The 14139-nt window shown below is 49.6% G+C and overlaps 5 protein-coding genes across 5 annotated transcripts; 2 read left to right on the forward strand and 3 right to left on the reverse strand.

Moving 5' to 3' along the window:
• Positions 1-380: 380 nt before the first annotated feature.
• N7471_002842 (eukaryotic translation initiation factor 3 subunit E) lies at positions 381-1808 on the reverse strand (the record flags this gene model as incomplete). Its single annotated transcript, XM_057275562.1, has 2 exons — positions 381-594; positions 664-1808. The coding sequence occupies 2 exons, from the start codon at positions 1806-1808 to the stop codon at positions 381-383; spliced, it is 1359 nt and encodes a 452-aa protein (XP_057140200.1).
• A 205-nt stretch (positions 1809-2013) lies between these two features.
• N7471_002843 (mitochondrial 54S ribosomal protein mL49) lies at positions 2014-3190 on the forward strand. Its single transcript, XM_057275563.1, has 3 exons — positions 2014-2223; positions 2420-2805; positions 2867-3190. Exons 1-3 carry the CDS (start codon positions 2070-2072, stop codon positions 2915-2917), a joined length of 591 nt encoding a protein of 196 aa, XP_057140201.1. The 5' UTR covers positions 2014-2069; the 3' UTR covers positions 2918-3190.
• Positions 3191-3950: 760 nt separating this feature from the next.
• N7471_002844 (putative ARID/BRIGHT domain protein (SWI1)) lies at positions 3951-6941 on the reverse strand (the record flags this gene model as incomplete). Its single annotated transcript, XM_057275564.1, has 1 exon — positions 3951-6941. One exon carries the CDS (start codon positions 6939-6941, stop codon positions 3951-3953), a length of 2991 nt encoding a protein of 996 aa, XP_057140202.1.
• A 2456-nt stretch (positions 6942-9397) lies between these two features.
• On the forward strand, positions 9398-10956 carry rpt3 (proteasome regulatory particle base subunit RPT3; the record flags this gene model as incomplete). Its single annotated transcript, XM_057275565.1, has 6 exons — positions 9398-9555; positions 9610-9651; positions 9717-9815; positions 9878-10164; positions 10218-10881; positions 10938-10956. 6 exons carry the CDS (start codon positions 9398-9400, stop codon positions 10954-10956), a joined length of 1269 nt encoding a protein of 422 aa, XP_057140203.1.
• A 1824-nt stretch (positions 10957-12780) lies between these two features.
• Positions 12781-13327, reverse strand: N7471_002846 (uncharacterized protein; the record flags this gene model as incomplete). The annotated part of the gene is made up of 2 exons (XM_057275566.1): positions 12781-12993; positions 13028-13327. The coding sequence occupies 2 exons, from the start codon at positions 13325-13327 to the stop codon at positions 12781-12783; spliced, it is 513 nt and encodes a 170-aa protein (XP_057140204.1).
• Positions 13328-14139: the final 812 nt, after the last annotated feature.

A 14139-nucleotide genomic window follows, 5' to 3' on the forward strand; every position in this document is an offset into this window, starting at 1 on the left:
GTATCTCCATCTCTCATCTTTTTCCCCCTCCAAAGATTTGAGGGCGCCATGATTCTCTGGCTGCTTTTGGGGACCCCCTCTGTCCAAACCTCCAGGGTCAGAAATGGCCAATACATAAAGAGGTCAAGCAAAATATCCGACACAGGAAGTGAAAATATGGGGAGAGAGTGATTGCATAAGAACTGCAAGACTAAAGAGGTAAGGAAATAAGTGTGGACCCCCGAAAAAACGCCAGCCGGATGCCACTCTGCATGGAGTCCCCAAACAACCGTGTTGTGACCTACACGGGGAGATCACTAAAAAAATGGGGCAGGCAGAAACAAGTTGGAAATCACATAACAGAGAAAAGTTCAGTTTTCAACATCAAGGTCATGGTGTTTTTATTTTGCAACAGCAGAGCTCAAGACTTGTGTGCGGAAGAAGGCACCCTTGGTCTTCTCGATGACTTGCTGGTAGACCGACTGAGGGGGGTGGTTCATGATAACAGTGCCCTCCTTGTAATCGATCTTGGCGTCAACTCGGGTATCGCGAATAAGGTTGACAATCCACTTTTCACCCTCGTCCTGGTTCAGACCGAGGCGAGCGGAAAGGTCCCTAGAAAGAAAGAAAAAAACACCCCGTTAGTCTGTTGTCTGTGCCAATTTCCCATTATGAACAACTTACTTGATGTCAATACGCTGGTGGATCTTGCAGTAGCTCTCAGAGATGAGATGGCGGGCAGCGTCGACGAAAGCGTCGGCGGCCGACACAAGGAAGAAATCGCTGCGCAGAACATCCTCTGCCTCGCCGAGCTTCTTCTGTGCTTCCTCGAAATCGAAATCGACGTAAAGGGCCTTGACGAAATCGGTGACGGGGTCGGTGTACTCGTAGTCCTCCTGGCGCACCACGCGGATCAGATCCTTCAATTGCTTCTGGTAGACACCGGAGTGCTTGTGGGGGCGGCTGCGGTTGGTGATGACAGCGGCAGCGAGGTACCGCAAAACCCAAGGGCAGCTGGTCTGGATGGTGTTGATGTAGGCGGGAGAGAAGAAGAGGTCGGTGAGGACGTCGCGGGCGGGGTCGTGGTTGAAGAAGGGGAACAGCGACCAGTGAATGAGCCAAGAGCGGTTGGTGAGCTGAGCCAGGGGGTTGTTGAACAGGCGAGTCTCAATTGAGTCCTTGACCTTCTGAACCTCCTCCATCGCACCCTCCCAGTTGGTGGTCAAGATCTCTGATGCGAGCTTACCCCATGTGGCGGCGGCAACCTTGTCGTTGTCGGTGGACAGAACACGGAACTGGTAAAGCAGCTCAGCGGCATTTCCATAGCTGCCGCAGCTGTACTGGAACCGTCCGTAGTCGTGGAGAGAGTTGACCATCTCGTTGGTGACACCGTGCTGCTCCTCGAGGAACCGCAAGTTGGCGGCCTTGTCGCTTCGCAGGTTACCCACGACCTCCTCATCCTGCAACAATTCGGAAATCTTCTCGCTCTGATCCTGGTAGTGCTGTAGCTTGGCCAGAACCTCCTCGCGCTTCTTCACAAACTCGTCGGGAATGGTGTCGGAATCGTTGATCTCCTGCCACAAGTTGGCGACGTAGTCGGTCATGTTGGTGTGCTTAAGGAGCTCGTACTTCGCCCGGGTAATTTCCTTGTCCTCCTCATCGCCGGTAGCGCTGAATTCGAGCAGGGGGAAGACCAGGTGACGGTCGAGGTACGGGATGAGTCGGGGCAGCAAATCATGCTGGGAAGCGATATCCTCGGCGGCCTTGGGCGGGTGAGCAGCAGCGCCGCTGAGCAAAGTCTCAGCGGTGGGGGGGGCGTTGTCTGCCATATTGGATCTGAAAAGATGGCAGAAGGGGGTTAAAGGTCTAGAGGGGGATAACAAAGGCCAACCGCGATCAATGGAGAATTTGCAGATTGTGCGGGCGTCGGTGGCCCTAAACCCTTTTTGGAAGTGGGTGTTGGTAAAGCGGTGGCAGAAAATCTGAGCAGAGGAGCATCAGATGTCGCTCTCCGATCTTCCCAGTCTCTGCCTTGATATCCCCATCTTCTCCAACCAGGTCTTTTCTTTCGGCCCTTTAGAACGTGAGAAATGCCGTCTCTTCTGTACTCGGGCCCGTCGTCGGCCATGCGAAAGCAGGCCTCGACCATTCCTCTTCGCGTCAACCCTGCACAGTCCGTGGCTTCCGTTCAGACATGTAGTTCATTTTCCACATTATGTCCACTGGCAAGGTTGAAAGCTTCACGTAAGTTACTCATTGGTCGGTTTCATCTTTGATCTCTTGATCTGTTAGGACCTACAAGAGCAAAGCCGAACTCTCGGCTCTTGCACTATCTTGTAACCAACAGACAAGAAGAAAGAGAACGAAAAAAACACGCATATATGCCGTGTTGGTTTCGTTTCGACAGAGAAAAGAGCGTATAGCTAACTCTTTATCTCAGATCGTCCTCAGTTCTCCCTCCCTACTCTCCCTACCCGCCAAAGCCGTACCTTCCTTGCTCATCTCGGCCGTCAAGCGCAAGCCCTGAAACAACAATCTCCCACTTCATCGGCGACCTCATCCCCAGCCAACTCAGACAAGAAACCCAGCCCGACCCTGCAGCTCACCAACCTCCCCTATTTCGTCCGTCGCACCGCCTCCAACCATCTGCCCGTCTACATCGTCACAAAGGCCGGCGGCACCAAGCAACTCACCAAACTCCAGAAGACCGAAGGCGATCTGGACGCGCTCCGCAACGACCTAGCTTCTGCCCTGGGTGTTGTTGATGGAAACAAGCCTAACCCGGATGTTACTCTCAACCGACTCACTGGCCACATCATTGTCAAGGTATGTGCACTTCAACAGTGCAATTAATTATGTCGCGACAGAAACTGATATATTGGTATAGGGCTGGCGCAAACCCGAGATTGTGAACTTCCTCCAGGAGCGGAGATTCTAATTGTTTTCTTCTCTAATACCTCAATCTTATCTCACACGCTCGCGATTGAAGAGCTCATTGGAATCATTCGAATGGCCCAAGATTCACCCCCCAAAAAGCATCATCATACCCCTATTGCGAGGGGTATGCCAGAGCATACTTATCGGAGAGAGCAAGAATCACATCACGTCGAAAACCAGGGAGGAGAAAGAAAGAAACGAACGCTCACGGTGGTCCCTGATGTGGATGGGTAATATCTATTTTCTTGATCTCTCTCTCCTCTTCCCTCTCGGTGCATACCTTAATTTCGTTGCGGGGTTTTTTTCTTCCCCTTTTTTTCTCTTTTCCTTTGGTGTTTGTGTCTTTTCTATCCGGTCGTGTCTTCTGGCGTCTACCTGCTTTTTTTCGCTTTTGTTCCGTTGCTTTTCTCTCTACCTGTAACACTTCCAATCTGTACATTTTCGACGACTCGATGGATGCTAGTGCTTTTATATTGAATGACCACATGCATTTCCATTCAGGAAATCATTCAGAAAACTTATAACTGTGCGTAGTATGTATGCTCCTGTGCAATTGGAAAGCGTAGGCCACAGGCAGACCTGTTAAAAGACTTTAAATTCGACACTACTTCGGCGAGCGGACGGAATTGAGGGCTTGCATGTCCTCCTCTGTTTCCGCCAGATGCCTCGATGTGGCTGGGTTCAATTACGAATCTGTGGTAAGCCATCAATTTGATATTTACGAATTTAAATGGAAGCAATGGTCAATTGGTCATGATGCAAGTATCTCTCGATTTGCGTCGAGGGTATTTTGAGCATTGTACACCGAAGCAGAACAGAACGCTATCTCACGAGAACGAAAATAAAATCCCCATCACCCACCAGCGCCCAAAAGTTAAGAATAGAAAGACTGATAGTCGACATGAGTACAAATGACATGAGAGAAAATCAAGATTGTCGTATATGCTAATTGGGAGAGGATCCGATTCCTCCCAGGCGGGACTGGTACGAAACCAACCTGTCACCAGCGCATTGGAGGTTCATGCAGACATCATTTACTCCGCCAACCGAGCATATGTGAGGAGTTGGCGAACAACACCACCATCGATGTTGGGGAGGAGCAGTGCACCTAGCAGGCTTTCTTTTCTGGGAAGGATTCCGGATGGGATGTTCAGAGGGGAGGTGTTGTCAACTTGCTTTGATTTTTCGGCGAGTCGGCGTAGAATTCCCAGTCCTCGGTTGACAATCGAGCTGAAGGCATATGCGTCGGCTTCGGCCTGGCTTCTTTGTCGCATGTTGATCTGTGGAATGCGTTCTGTGCATAGTGCGCAGGAAAGTCGCAGAAGATGGACAGCAAACCCGTCGACTGATTCAAGCCATGCTTTGGCAAGGGAGCCATCGGCGAATGTGGTGAGGACATCGGCCGACAAAAGACCTTGCATCAAGAACACTTTGCGCGCATCCACAACGGCCATGGGCTTTTTGTCGGGGACACAGGAGATGGCAAGGCCAAACGCGCGGGTTAACAACTCCGGCTGGGGAGGTGCAGACCCATCGCCAGAGAAGATGGCTTTAAAGAAAGTTCGGTTCGGGTCATCTCTAGCCAACATTTTGGCAAGCCCATCAACAGCGGCTGGGGTGTATCTATCAACCGAAGAGTTGAATGTAGTGAACATCACTTTTCCAGAGGATGATGTGGGTTCAGGTTCGGGCGAGAACGCCAACAGGAAAATCAAGAGATTCAGCGCCTCGTCCTTGCCGGGGATTTGCACAACATGTGCCAAGTTGCTTAGCAAGATCACTGCGTCCTTCATAAAGTCCAACGTGTTGTGGCTTGTCCGCAGGAACATCTTGCGAGTTCCCATGTAACGAAAGACGGCGGAAAACAGCTGAGCGACAGGAGGGATACCAAGAGGTAAGAAATTCGTCTCGCTGAACGAGAAATTGCGCAGAATGGTGGTGATACAGATGAGTCGATCGACGGCCCGGTCTAGTTCGTACTCAATACTTCCAAATTCGGAAACATCTGCAAGCGATGTGTTTTCAGACTGGCAGTCCCGTGTAACTTCATCATACGAACGTAGAATCATAGTATCCGACTCTTCCAAGGTGTGTTGTGCTAGAAGGTCGGCCTGGTCTTCAGCACAGTCGATCAGGCTCTCCACCAAGTCATCACAATTCTCCAATGATATCTGAACAGATGGTTCACCAGAAAGGGTAGTGAGTGTATCTAAGGCAACCCGGATCTCGGCATAGATCCCGGACTTGAGCGCCATTGTCAGCGCGTGGATATCAACAACTCCTAGTTCTGCAAAGCTTGGCACGTCTGGCTTTAGCCTCGAGATATCCTCTCCAATCTGGGACATCTCATCAACGGCAATGGGCCCGTGGAAACGGCTTCCTGTCAGAACCATAGGTTTGAAGGTTTCCTCAATAGGTCGTTTTACTAGCTGCTCTGGCTTTTGTTCTTGTTGTACTGGCTGCTGTGGGCCCGGAACAGGCGTAACACCCTTCCCAGATTGCGGGGAAGGGGCTGCGAACTGTCCGGTAGCGGCTTCAGTAGGTGGGACCGGTGGTTGCGACGCCCTCGAGATGCTTGGCCGATGTCCAGCCTGAGCCGGCCTGCTTTGGCTTCGCGCGTGCGTCGGCGTGGCAAATCCATTCACTGGGTTCCCTGGGGCATTATTATGAACTGGCGTGTTATTCTGGGGGGACTGTGCCATTGGCTGAGCTTGCTCGAATCCTGGATTAGGCTTCACTGAAGGAGACTGGAATTGACTGGGCGGCCGCGGTATCCCGCCTTGCTGCTGCTGCTGCTGCTGCTGCTGTTGCTGCTGTTGATGTTGTTGATGTTGTTGCTGCTGTTGCTGCTGTTGCTGTTGCTGTTGCTGCTGCTGCATGTGGTCCGCCATTTGTTTTTGCTGTGAGCTGATGAAAGCTTGTTCGTAGGGAGCCAAGTTCCTCGAGTGGTGGGCTTGAATCTCCTGGGCGGCCATGGGATATTGCATCTGGGGGAATTGCAGCTGATGTGCAACTGCTGGCCACATATTCGTTGCTGTGACCTTTTTCGATCCTCCCATCTTCATCACCGTGGCGTAGAGCTGAACGAGGTTGATCGGACGACCACTGACAATAGGATTTGGATCCATTTGAAGATTCTGGCTCATCATGAATTTTTGCAATGAGCGCAAGAATCCTTCCGGGTTACTGGGTTTCGGCATGTTCGACTGCATGTTCGGTGGCATTTGTCTCATGCCTCCCATGGGCTGCTGAGGATTGGCCATCGGGTTCATGCCTCCTGGAACCTGCCGTCCAGCCATTGCAGGATTGGGATTCATCCGTGTCTGTTGCATGGCATGCAGCCGCTGTTGTTGACTCGCTAAAGCTTGATGGTAGCCTTGGGGTACTTGTTGCATGCCACTGAACTGCGGCGCCTGCATCGAAGGCTGAGGGGCTCCCGAGGTCATTCCACCAAACTGCTGCGCCTGCATAAAGTTGGCGTTCTGGGGCGTATTCACGCGGCTGCCATGGTCCGACTGCGATGGAGACATATGGGGTCCAGGGTGCGGGCCAGCGGGCGAGAAGGGGCTCGGAGAAGCCGTTCCCATACGAGCGCTTTGTTGATCAAAGTCCTGCATAATGGGCGACTGCGTTACATTCGGAGACGCTCCTTGCTGAAGATGCTGATACGGCGTCGGGTGTTGCGGAAATTGCGGATTGCCATTGGCCGGTCCTTGATAACCTGGAAATGGCTGGTGAGGGGTTTGGGATCGCGACCCCGTCACGCCGCCCGGTGCTGGTCTTGGCGACATGGGCATGCCATCTTCTGGCCGCGCTCGCTTGGATGGAATCACTTGGTTTGGATTGTGGAAGCCTGGGGAAGCGTTCCGCGGCACGCCATTATTGAACATGCGCTGGAATTGGGATGGATCCTGGGGGGTCGGGGAGCCATGAAGGAAGGCAGTAGAGGGGTCTATAGTGGATGGATGGAAGGCGCCATTATCCTGGCCAGGAATATTCGAGGCGTCGGCAAGCCAGGCATTCATGTCGAGCGGTTTTGCCAACCCATCTACCTAGGACGAGTCAGCATATGAACATTGGCCCATGCACCATCGTTATAGTGTGCGAAGATGTCATATAGAAATCAAGGAAGTGTAGGATTTAGTCCAATGATGGACGAACAGGTCGACGCGTCTGGGATGAGATGTTTGGAGTCGCGCCCAGACCCGGTCGCGACACGGGTCAAAGAGAAGGTGGGAAGGGAAGGCGACAACCATAGGGAATATTGGAGATAATATGGGGGGAAGGAGGGGAGGGAATGAGGTACATACCGATAAGGCTGGAGTGACTTAAATTCCGCTTTTTATACGGATGACTGAGGCCGGGTCCCGGAATTGGCAGATGGGGGATATGAAGGGGAGAGAGGTTGGGCCAGGTGTGGTCACGTGGTGTAGAAACCTAAGGCAACAAACCACGGAGGACGGAGGCAAAGGCCGTTTTAAGGTGATATTGGGGGAAGGGGGGGAAAGGTAGGAGGCTGGGGGGAGGTTAAAATGTTAGCAAATCATGAACAAGGAACGTTACTCTTTGATCTTTAAAGAGCTAAGACATAATAATGGAAGCTCCTCCCAGAAACCACAAATGATGGTCACAGAACAAGGCACAAAATGGGGGTGCGTGGCCACAACCAAATAATATCAATACATGTAATATAATATGGATAGAACAGGTAAAAAAGCAAAGCAATCATAGAAACAGAATAATAATGGCATACTTACCAATTCACGAGATCCGTTCAGTTAGGGATGAAAGGGGAAGTGGAGAGAGGAGAGGGAAAATTACTGACAGGTCAGAGCTTTCAGTAAAAAATCACCTCCCAAGGCCCTGTTCTGCTTGTTTGTGTTACTATGTTAGTTCTTTTCTTTTAGAGTCTCGTTTTTTGTTCAGTTTTCTTCATCTTTTTCGTTCATCTCTCTGGTTGTTTTTTTTTTTTTGGATATCTTTTTTCCCCTTGTATTAGTCCGGATTTCCCATTGGTTTTGTTATCTCGTTCAGAGCGGGTGGTGCCAGCCTCAACCTGCATATGAAAGAGACTGGCCACACATCGGGGGAAATAATGGGAAATGTTAGGGAACAGAATTAATATGAAGGAAATCTCTTTCTGAGAGAAAAATTCCCATAAAAACTCCGTCTTCCCCTCAGATTTCGTAAATCATCTAAACGATGATCCATTCCAACGCTCTGACCGAGTCAGGTTAGATCATATACTCCGACCCCGATATGGTCTGAGGTTAGCAGTAGCAGCCACCCAGTGATGAATTCCAAGGGGAAAATTGCCATGGAGAATAGAGTCTTTGCAGAGCAAGATCTGGGGGGAAGGGGAAAAGAAATAATGGAAAGAGAAGGAAAAAAAAAAGATCTAGAGCCGTGACGACGGCCAACGGGCGGTTCTCCTTATATAAAGCCCGGGCTAGCGTTTGATAATCATGTCGATGCGCGCCCAATCCTCCGAAGTCACCAAAAATTCGAGGTCAACAACTAAGAAACAACTAAGAGTGGATTGACCTGGGTTTCCTAGTGAACCCCGTGCATGGATCCGACTCGATCCGCATGGGAAATCATGACGGCTTTGGTGCCTGTCCCACCTACCGTGTCCCGGCCTACTCCACCGCTAGAGATGATTGGATCAACTTTTCTTCATTTCCCTTCTGTAGGGCTTTGGGGGCAAGCTTGAGGTCATGGCTAACTCCAATGGCAAGGATGCTCGTAACTGTCTCAAAGGCCTTTGCGCACAGCGGTCCAATATGATATTCTCCTGACTTGAACCTGATCAGGTGTCCAAATTCGCATGCTTTGTGCATCTACATATCACTGGGTGAAACAAATAGTTACCCCAGGCAAATGAGCGTGAGATTCTCGTCATTGGCTCCAGGGCTACATATTCCGCAGCAGCCGCTAGCGTCTGACTATAGATTTGGATTGAGACAACTCACCTAGACAAAATTAGTGTATATTTGGTATCTGGGCAAGATACAGGGGGAATGATATGTAATCATAACTGTCAAGCCTTTCCAAGGTTCTGTGTAATTTATCTCTCAGAGATTATAGCATTGCAAGTTGACGGGCACTTGGTTTGGTAGTGTTACCGTATCGCTAATTGCCACAAACTTTTAACCTTGGAACGATGAGGTAAACCACATATACACTGCAGTGTGGAAAATAATCATCTGTGGGACTTAATAATATAATCTTTCATGGCCCTAAACACATTGGAACTGAACCTACGGAGTACAACTGAACTGTTGGCAAAGACCGGTTGACATCACGTGATGGATAAGCTTCCCGGGCCATAGTATCGAAAGCTCCAGATGGCTGAACTCCGAGCCCTTCACACAGCGCGTCATTTACCAACCATCTTCAAAGCACATCACATTTTCCTTCCATTCCCAGCTGATACATATACTATCCTTTCTCATCTTGCTCGCTACCCAAAGTATCCACCATGGGAGACGTTGCCGTGGAGAACCCGGCGAACAACGTCACGCCTCTTACCAAGCCAGGTGCGCTTGACGCCCTCGCCAACTTGGATTCCCTCGATGGCACAGGGGTTGATGGAAACGATGAATATGCTACCCTCAAGAGACTACAGAGACATCTCGAGTATGTCTGACCATGTTTGTTGGATGGAGTGATCTGTACTGACGTCGAACGCAGGTATATCCAACTGCAGGAGGAATACATCAAGGATGAGCAGAGGTATGCACACTGGATTCTGACATTGGAGATTTGCATCAGTGGCTAACTACCATCGTTCGATGTAGGAGCTTGAAGCGGGAGCTAGTTCGGGCACAAGAAGAGATCAAGCGCATACAGAGTGTGCCATTGGTCATCGGACAGTTTATGGAGGCAATCGATCAAAAGTATGCCTTTCCGTGTCTGGACGCCTAGGCGAGATGGTCATTTTGCTAACTCAGATCTCTAGCACCGGCATTGTGCAAAGCTCGACCGGTTCTAATTACGTCGTCCGTATCCTCTCCACTCTCGACCGCGAGAAGCTGAAGCCTTCATCCTCGGTCGCCCTTCACCGCCACTCCAATGCCCTTGTCGACATTCTTCCTCCCGAGGCTGACTCCTCTATCGCGATGCTGGGTGAGAACGAGAAGCCCGATGTGACCTACGCAGATGTCGGTGGCTTGGATATGCAGAAACAGGAGATTCGGGAGGCCGTCGAGCTGCCTTTGACGCATTTCGAACTCTACAAGCAAATCGGTGGGTAGTGATGGAGATTCATTGCGGCTAATGGCACCGCTAACAATTTGCAGGTATTGACCCTCCTCGTGGTGTCTTGCTCTATGGCCCTCCCGGAACCGGAAAGACCATGCTGGTGAAAGCCGTGGCCAACAGCACAACCGCCAGCTTCATTCGTGTCAACGGATCAGAGTTTGTACAGAAGTATCTAGGAGAGGGACCTCGTATGGTCCGTGACGTGTTCCGGATGGCTCGTGAGAACTCCCCAGCCATTATCTTCATTGACGAAATCGATGCGATTGCCACGAAGCGTTTCGATGCCCAAACTGGTGCCGATCGTGAAGTTCAGCGTATCCTGCTGGAGTTGCTGAACCAAATGGACGGTTTCGAACAAACCAGCAACGTCAAGGTCATCATGGCCACCAACCGAGCCGACACCCTGGACCCAGCTTTGCTGCGTCCTGGTCGTCTGGACCGAAAGATCGAGTTCCCGAACCTGCGTGACCGACGTGAGCGCCGATTGATCTTCACAACTATCGCGGCACGGATGTCACTGTCCCCCGAGGTCGACCTCGACGCCCTGATTGTGCGCAACGACCCCTTGTCTGGTGCTGTTATTGCTGCCATCATGCAAGAGGCCGGTCTGCGGGCTGTCCGCAAGAACCGTTACAATATTATCCAATCGGACCTTGAAGATGCTTATGCCGTCCAGGTCAAGACTGGACAGGATGATGACCGGTACGTTTCTTGTTTGATTTTTGGGGTTTTATATGTCACTAACTGGTTTATTGCAGTCCTGACTTCTACCGGTAAATGCTTGAGTCTCTCGGGAACGTGGGTATGGGTGACAAAAGCTTGGTCTCCCTCACCAGTTGTATTATCAATAATATGCAGGCGCCATGTGTCACAATGTTTGGATGGTTTCTTGATCCTACGGTATCCGTTCAACCTTTTAGTTTGTAGATGTAGATTGTAGGTTAGCTGGCAGGACCCTACCCGTTGGCCACTTGCTTGAACATGCGTGCTAAATCGACGATCTTTTGTATACAGTTTGACATGTTTCCGGTCGTTTTTCTACTGAATCACTGATGTGGGCTCGGTGATATATTATATAGTATCGGTTTTGGATGCGGATGACTTGGCAAAAAAAGGGACGGTATATATATCCCAGCAACGAGATTTTATAACAAGCAATCAATAAAATTTAAAGCTTCCCACTGTACCGCTTGAATCAATGGAACAAATTACCAAACCACATAACATGGAAAATAAGGGCCATACACATCCAGAACCAAATCCAAGGTTAGAGACCCAGACCACTCCCCTAACACATGCACCACTAGTCAGGCCACTTGCCATAATTGCAGATGGTAGTAACGCGGGGAAAACCAATATAGTAAAGGAAACCCACTAAGTACATATCCATAAGGCGAGTCCTTCTCACCATTGCTAGTTTGGACTGTAGCTGATACCTGCACATGAAGATCGAGCACAGAGATGGCGAATACCGAGACACGGGCGTCTGCTAGAGTAACCTGACAGAGCTCAACATCGTCATGTATCCCGACCTCTGCGTACGTACACTCGAAGATTACAGATATCTGGAGATCAGATAATATCTGGAGACATCTATGTTGGTGGAATACTATATGTATATGTATGTTTACTAAATGCCCAGAAGGACCCCAGAAAAAGGGGTGCGTGACACCTCCACCTGTTTAAGGTGCATATAACCTCAATCTTAGCCAATCCCTAATATGTTTCCTACGATAGCGTGTTAGCTTATTGGTTTTGAATTTAGACTGAATTGTTTTGTGGAAGCACAAGATAGGGAGTATCAAGTACTCGTGATGTTGAAGAATGTAACTCTAAGGCAAGAATGCGACATGGCCCGCCTAAGAGGAAGGGCAATACTATAGAGAATCACGATTGACTAGCCATGAGAGCTCGTTGTTTATCATATTGGTCGTTAAGTGCGGGAAGCCTTCAAGCTCGTCGAAGATCTCATGATCAATTCAGGTAGTCAGCCACCAAGACACCCTCCTAATTAGGGTTTGAACCCTGATAGCTATGTCTCTGCGTAGTGAGGAGAATTTTGCCTATGTTCATTGTATTGTTTGCTGAGCGCAGCGAAGCAAAATAAGATAGGAACTTAATAATTTGAGGAAAAGCTATGTGGAATATTGGCTTACTTAGGTTGACATAATGAATAATAATAATATATTACTTTGTAGCAAATTCTGATCCTAGTCACGTACTTCATCTGTCCATCATTACCTCTTAAGGCCCAGGACCGTCGAAATAACATCACTATTATAGCAATAGAGATATGGATCTCTCATCACCACCCTCCCCCCCACAAGGCTTTCATCTTCACTATTCATTCTTTCCCTTTCTCATCCGGCATGCTCCACGCTTAAGATGTCATAGAGCAAGGCACATAGCTAGGCGGCGGGTCTTCAATTAGATCAAACGGGTTGTCATAGTTTCCAAAGACAACCCCCACAAAACTCAATACGAAAAACGGGTTTGAGTGCGGCTGAGATAGATCGATAGTGGTTAAGGAGGGACGCTGGATTTCTTTCCATTGCTTCCAGCTAAGTCGACGACCTCTAGCTTTCTCACAACAGAAACACCCTAGAGTGCAATGCCCAGCAGTAAACATTCGTTCGGGTGTATTGTAACGATTAGAGCAGCACCCACAGCTTCTTGCGCAGCATCCTCCGCTTCTAGCGCATCCGTCGCGAAGAGTACGGTGCATATACCGTTTTGGATGAGAGCGCCATAGCTCGAACCCTCTAGATAGCGTCCCGTCGGGAAATAAAGCCCTGATAGTCCACCAGTGCCGTTCTAAAGTCCAATACCTTCGATTGAGCTCGGAGACTTTTTCTTGTAAGCCTTTAATGTCATCTGTACGGCTATAGGAAGTGAATCCTATGATGTCCTGGGGATGCTCTGTTTGTTCGTTGGTAATCTTCTTCATCCTTAGCCGGAGGGCTTCCTCGCGTTGCACATTCTCTAGAAGTGCGTTTTCCACCCAAAGTAGTTTATATATAACAGCGAAACCGTCACTAGGAAAATCTTGGAACCATTTCATGTATCTGTATCTTTGAAGAGCTCGGATGTCTCCGGATTGTTCAAGGGAGATCTCTTCTGGCGTCTTAACACTGCTTTGGGTCTGCATCTTGGAAAATATTCTTGCGCTGGTGAACGAAGTTGAAGGGTTCGGTATGCAAGAACAGGTCTGTCCGAGTCTATAGGGGTAATGCAGGTTGAAAATCAAAATTACCTGTCATCCACAGGTAACTAACTATGAGCTCGATGTCCGCGTCTCAAGAAGGATTAGTCCAGCGCGGATCGATCATAGTGAGGTCATCTCCTGGCTACTTTACTATGGTAATTGAAGGATCCATCATTCTTGCAATGAGGTTGCTCAAAACTTCTAAATTCTATTCGGTAACCGGGTCGTCGAACTGCGGCCACCGCCTTTGCGGTGTCAAGGCGGTGGCCGCAGTTCGACGACCCGGTTAGAGGAAAAGAAAATGGGGAAGCCCAAGGGCAGTAGAACGCTAAGCCTAAATAGGCACGCTAAACCGCATTGTGTAATTCACCCTGGAGGACCTACGGTATATGTAGCGTGGTATTTACTCATTGAATTTCGCAGTAAGGCAGCCTTGGAGAATTAGAAGGGCACGCGCTCCCTTGATAGGTACCAGGCGGAGTATTTTCTGGACAGTTTCGGTCTCCGGGCTAGATGGACTACACACATGCTTAAAGGTCTACAACGATACTCCGTACAAATCCAAAACCTTATGGCGTTCCGCAGCAGGGCATGATACCTTCCTGTAGAACAAGAACATAATGAGCGTAACCTTTTGCCACATCAACTATCCTGCAGCTGCCAGGTACGAGAGGGGTATTCTGACCAGTCTGACCATTCCGTCAATGGCGCTAACCACGCCCAGGCACCAGCCCAAAGCGCTCCCCCTGCTCAGA

The sequence above is a fragment of the Penicillium samsonianum genome (genome assembly GCF_028829775.1).
Source record: "Penicillium samsonianum strain IBT 33392 chromosome Unknown utg000002l_segment0_segment0, whole genome shotgun sequence".
Lineage (NCBI taxonomy): Eukaryota > Fungi > Ascomycota > Eurotiomycetes > Eurotiales > Aspergillaceae > Penicillium > Penicillium samsonianum.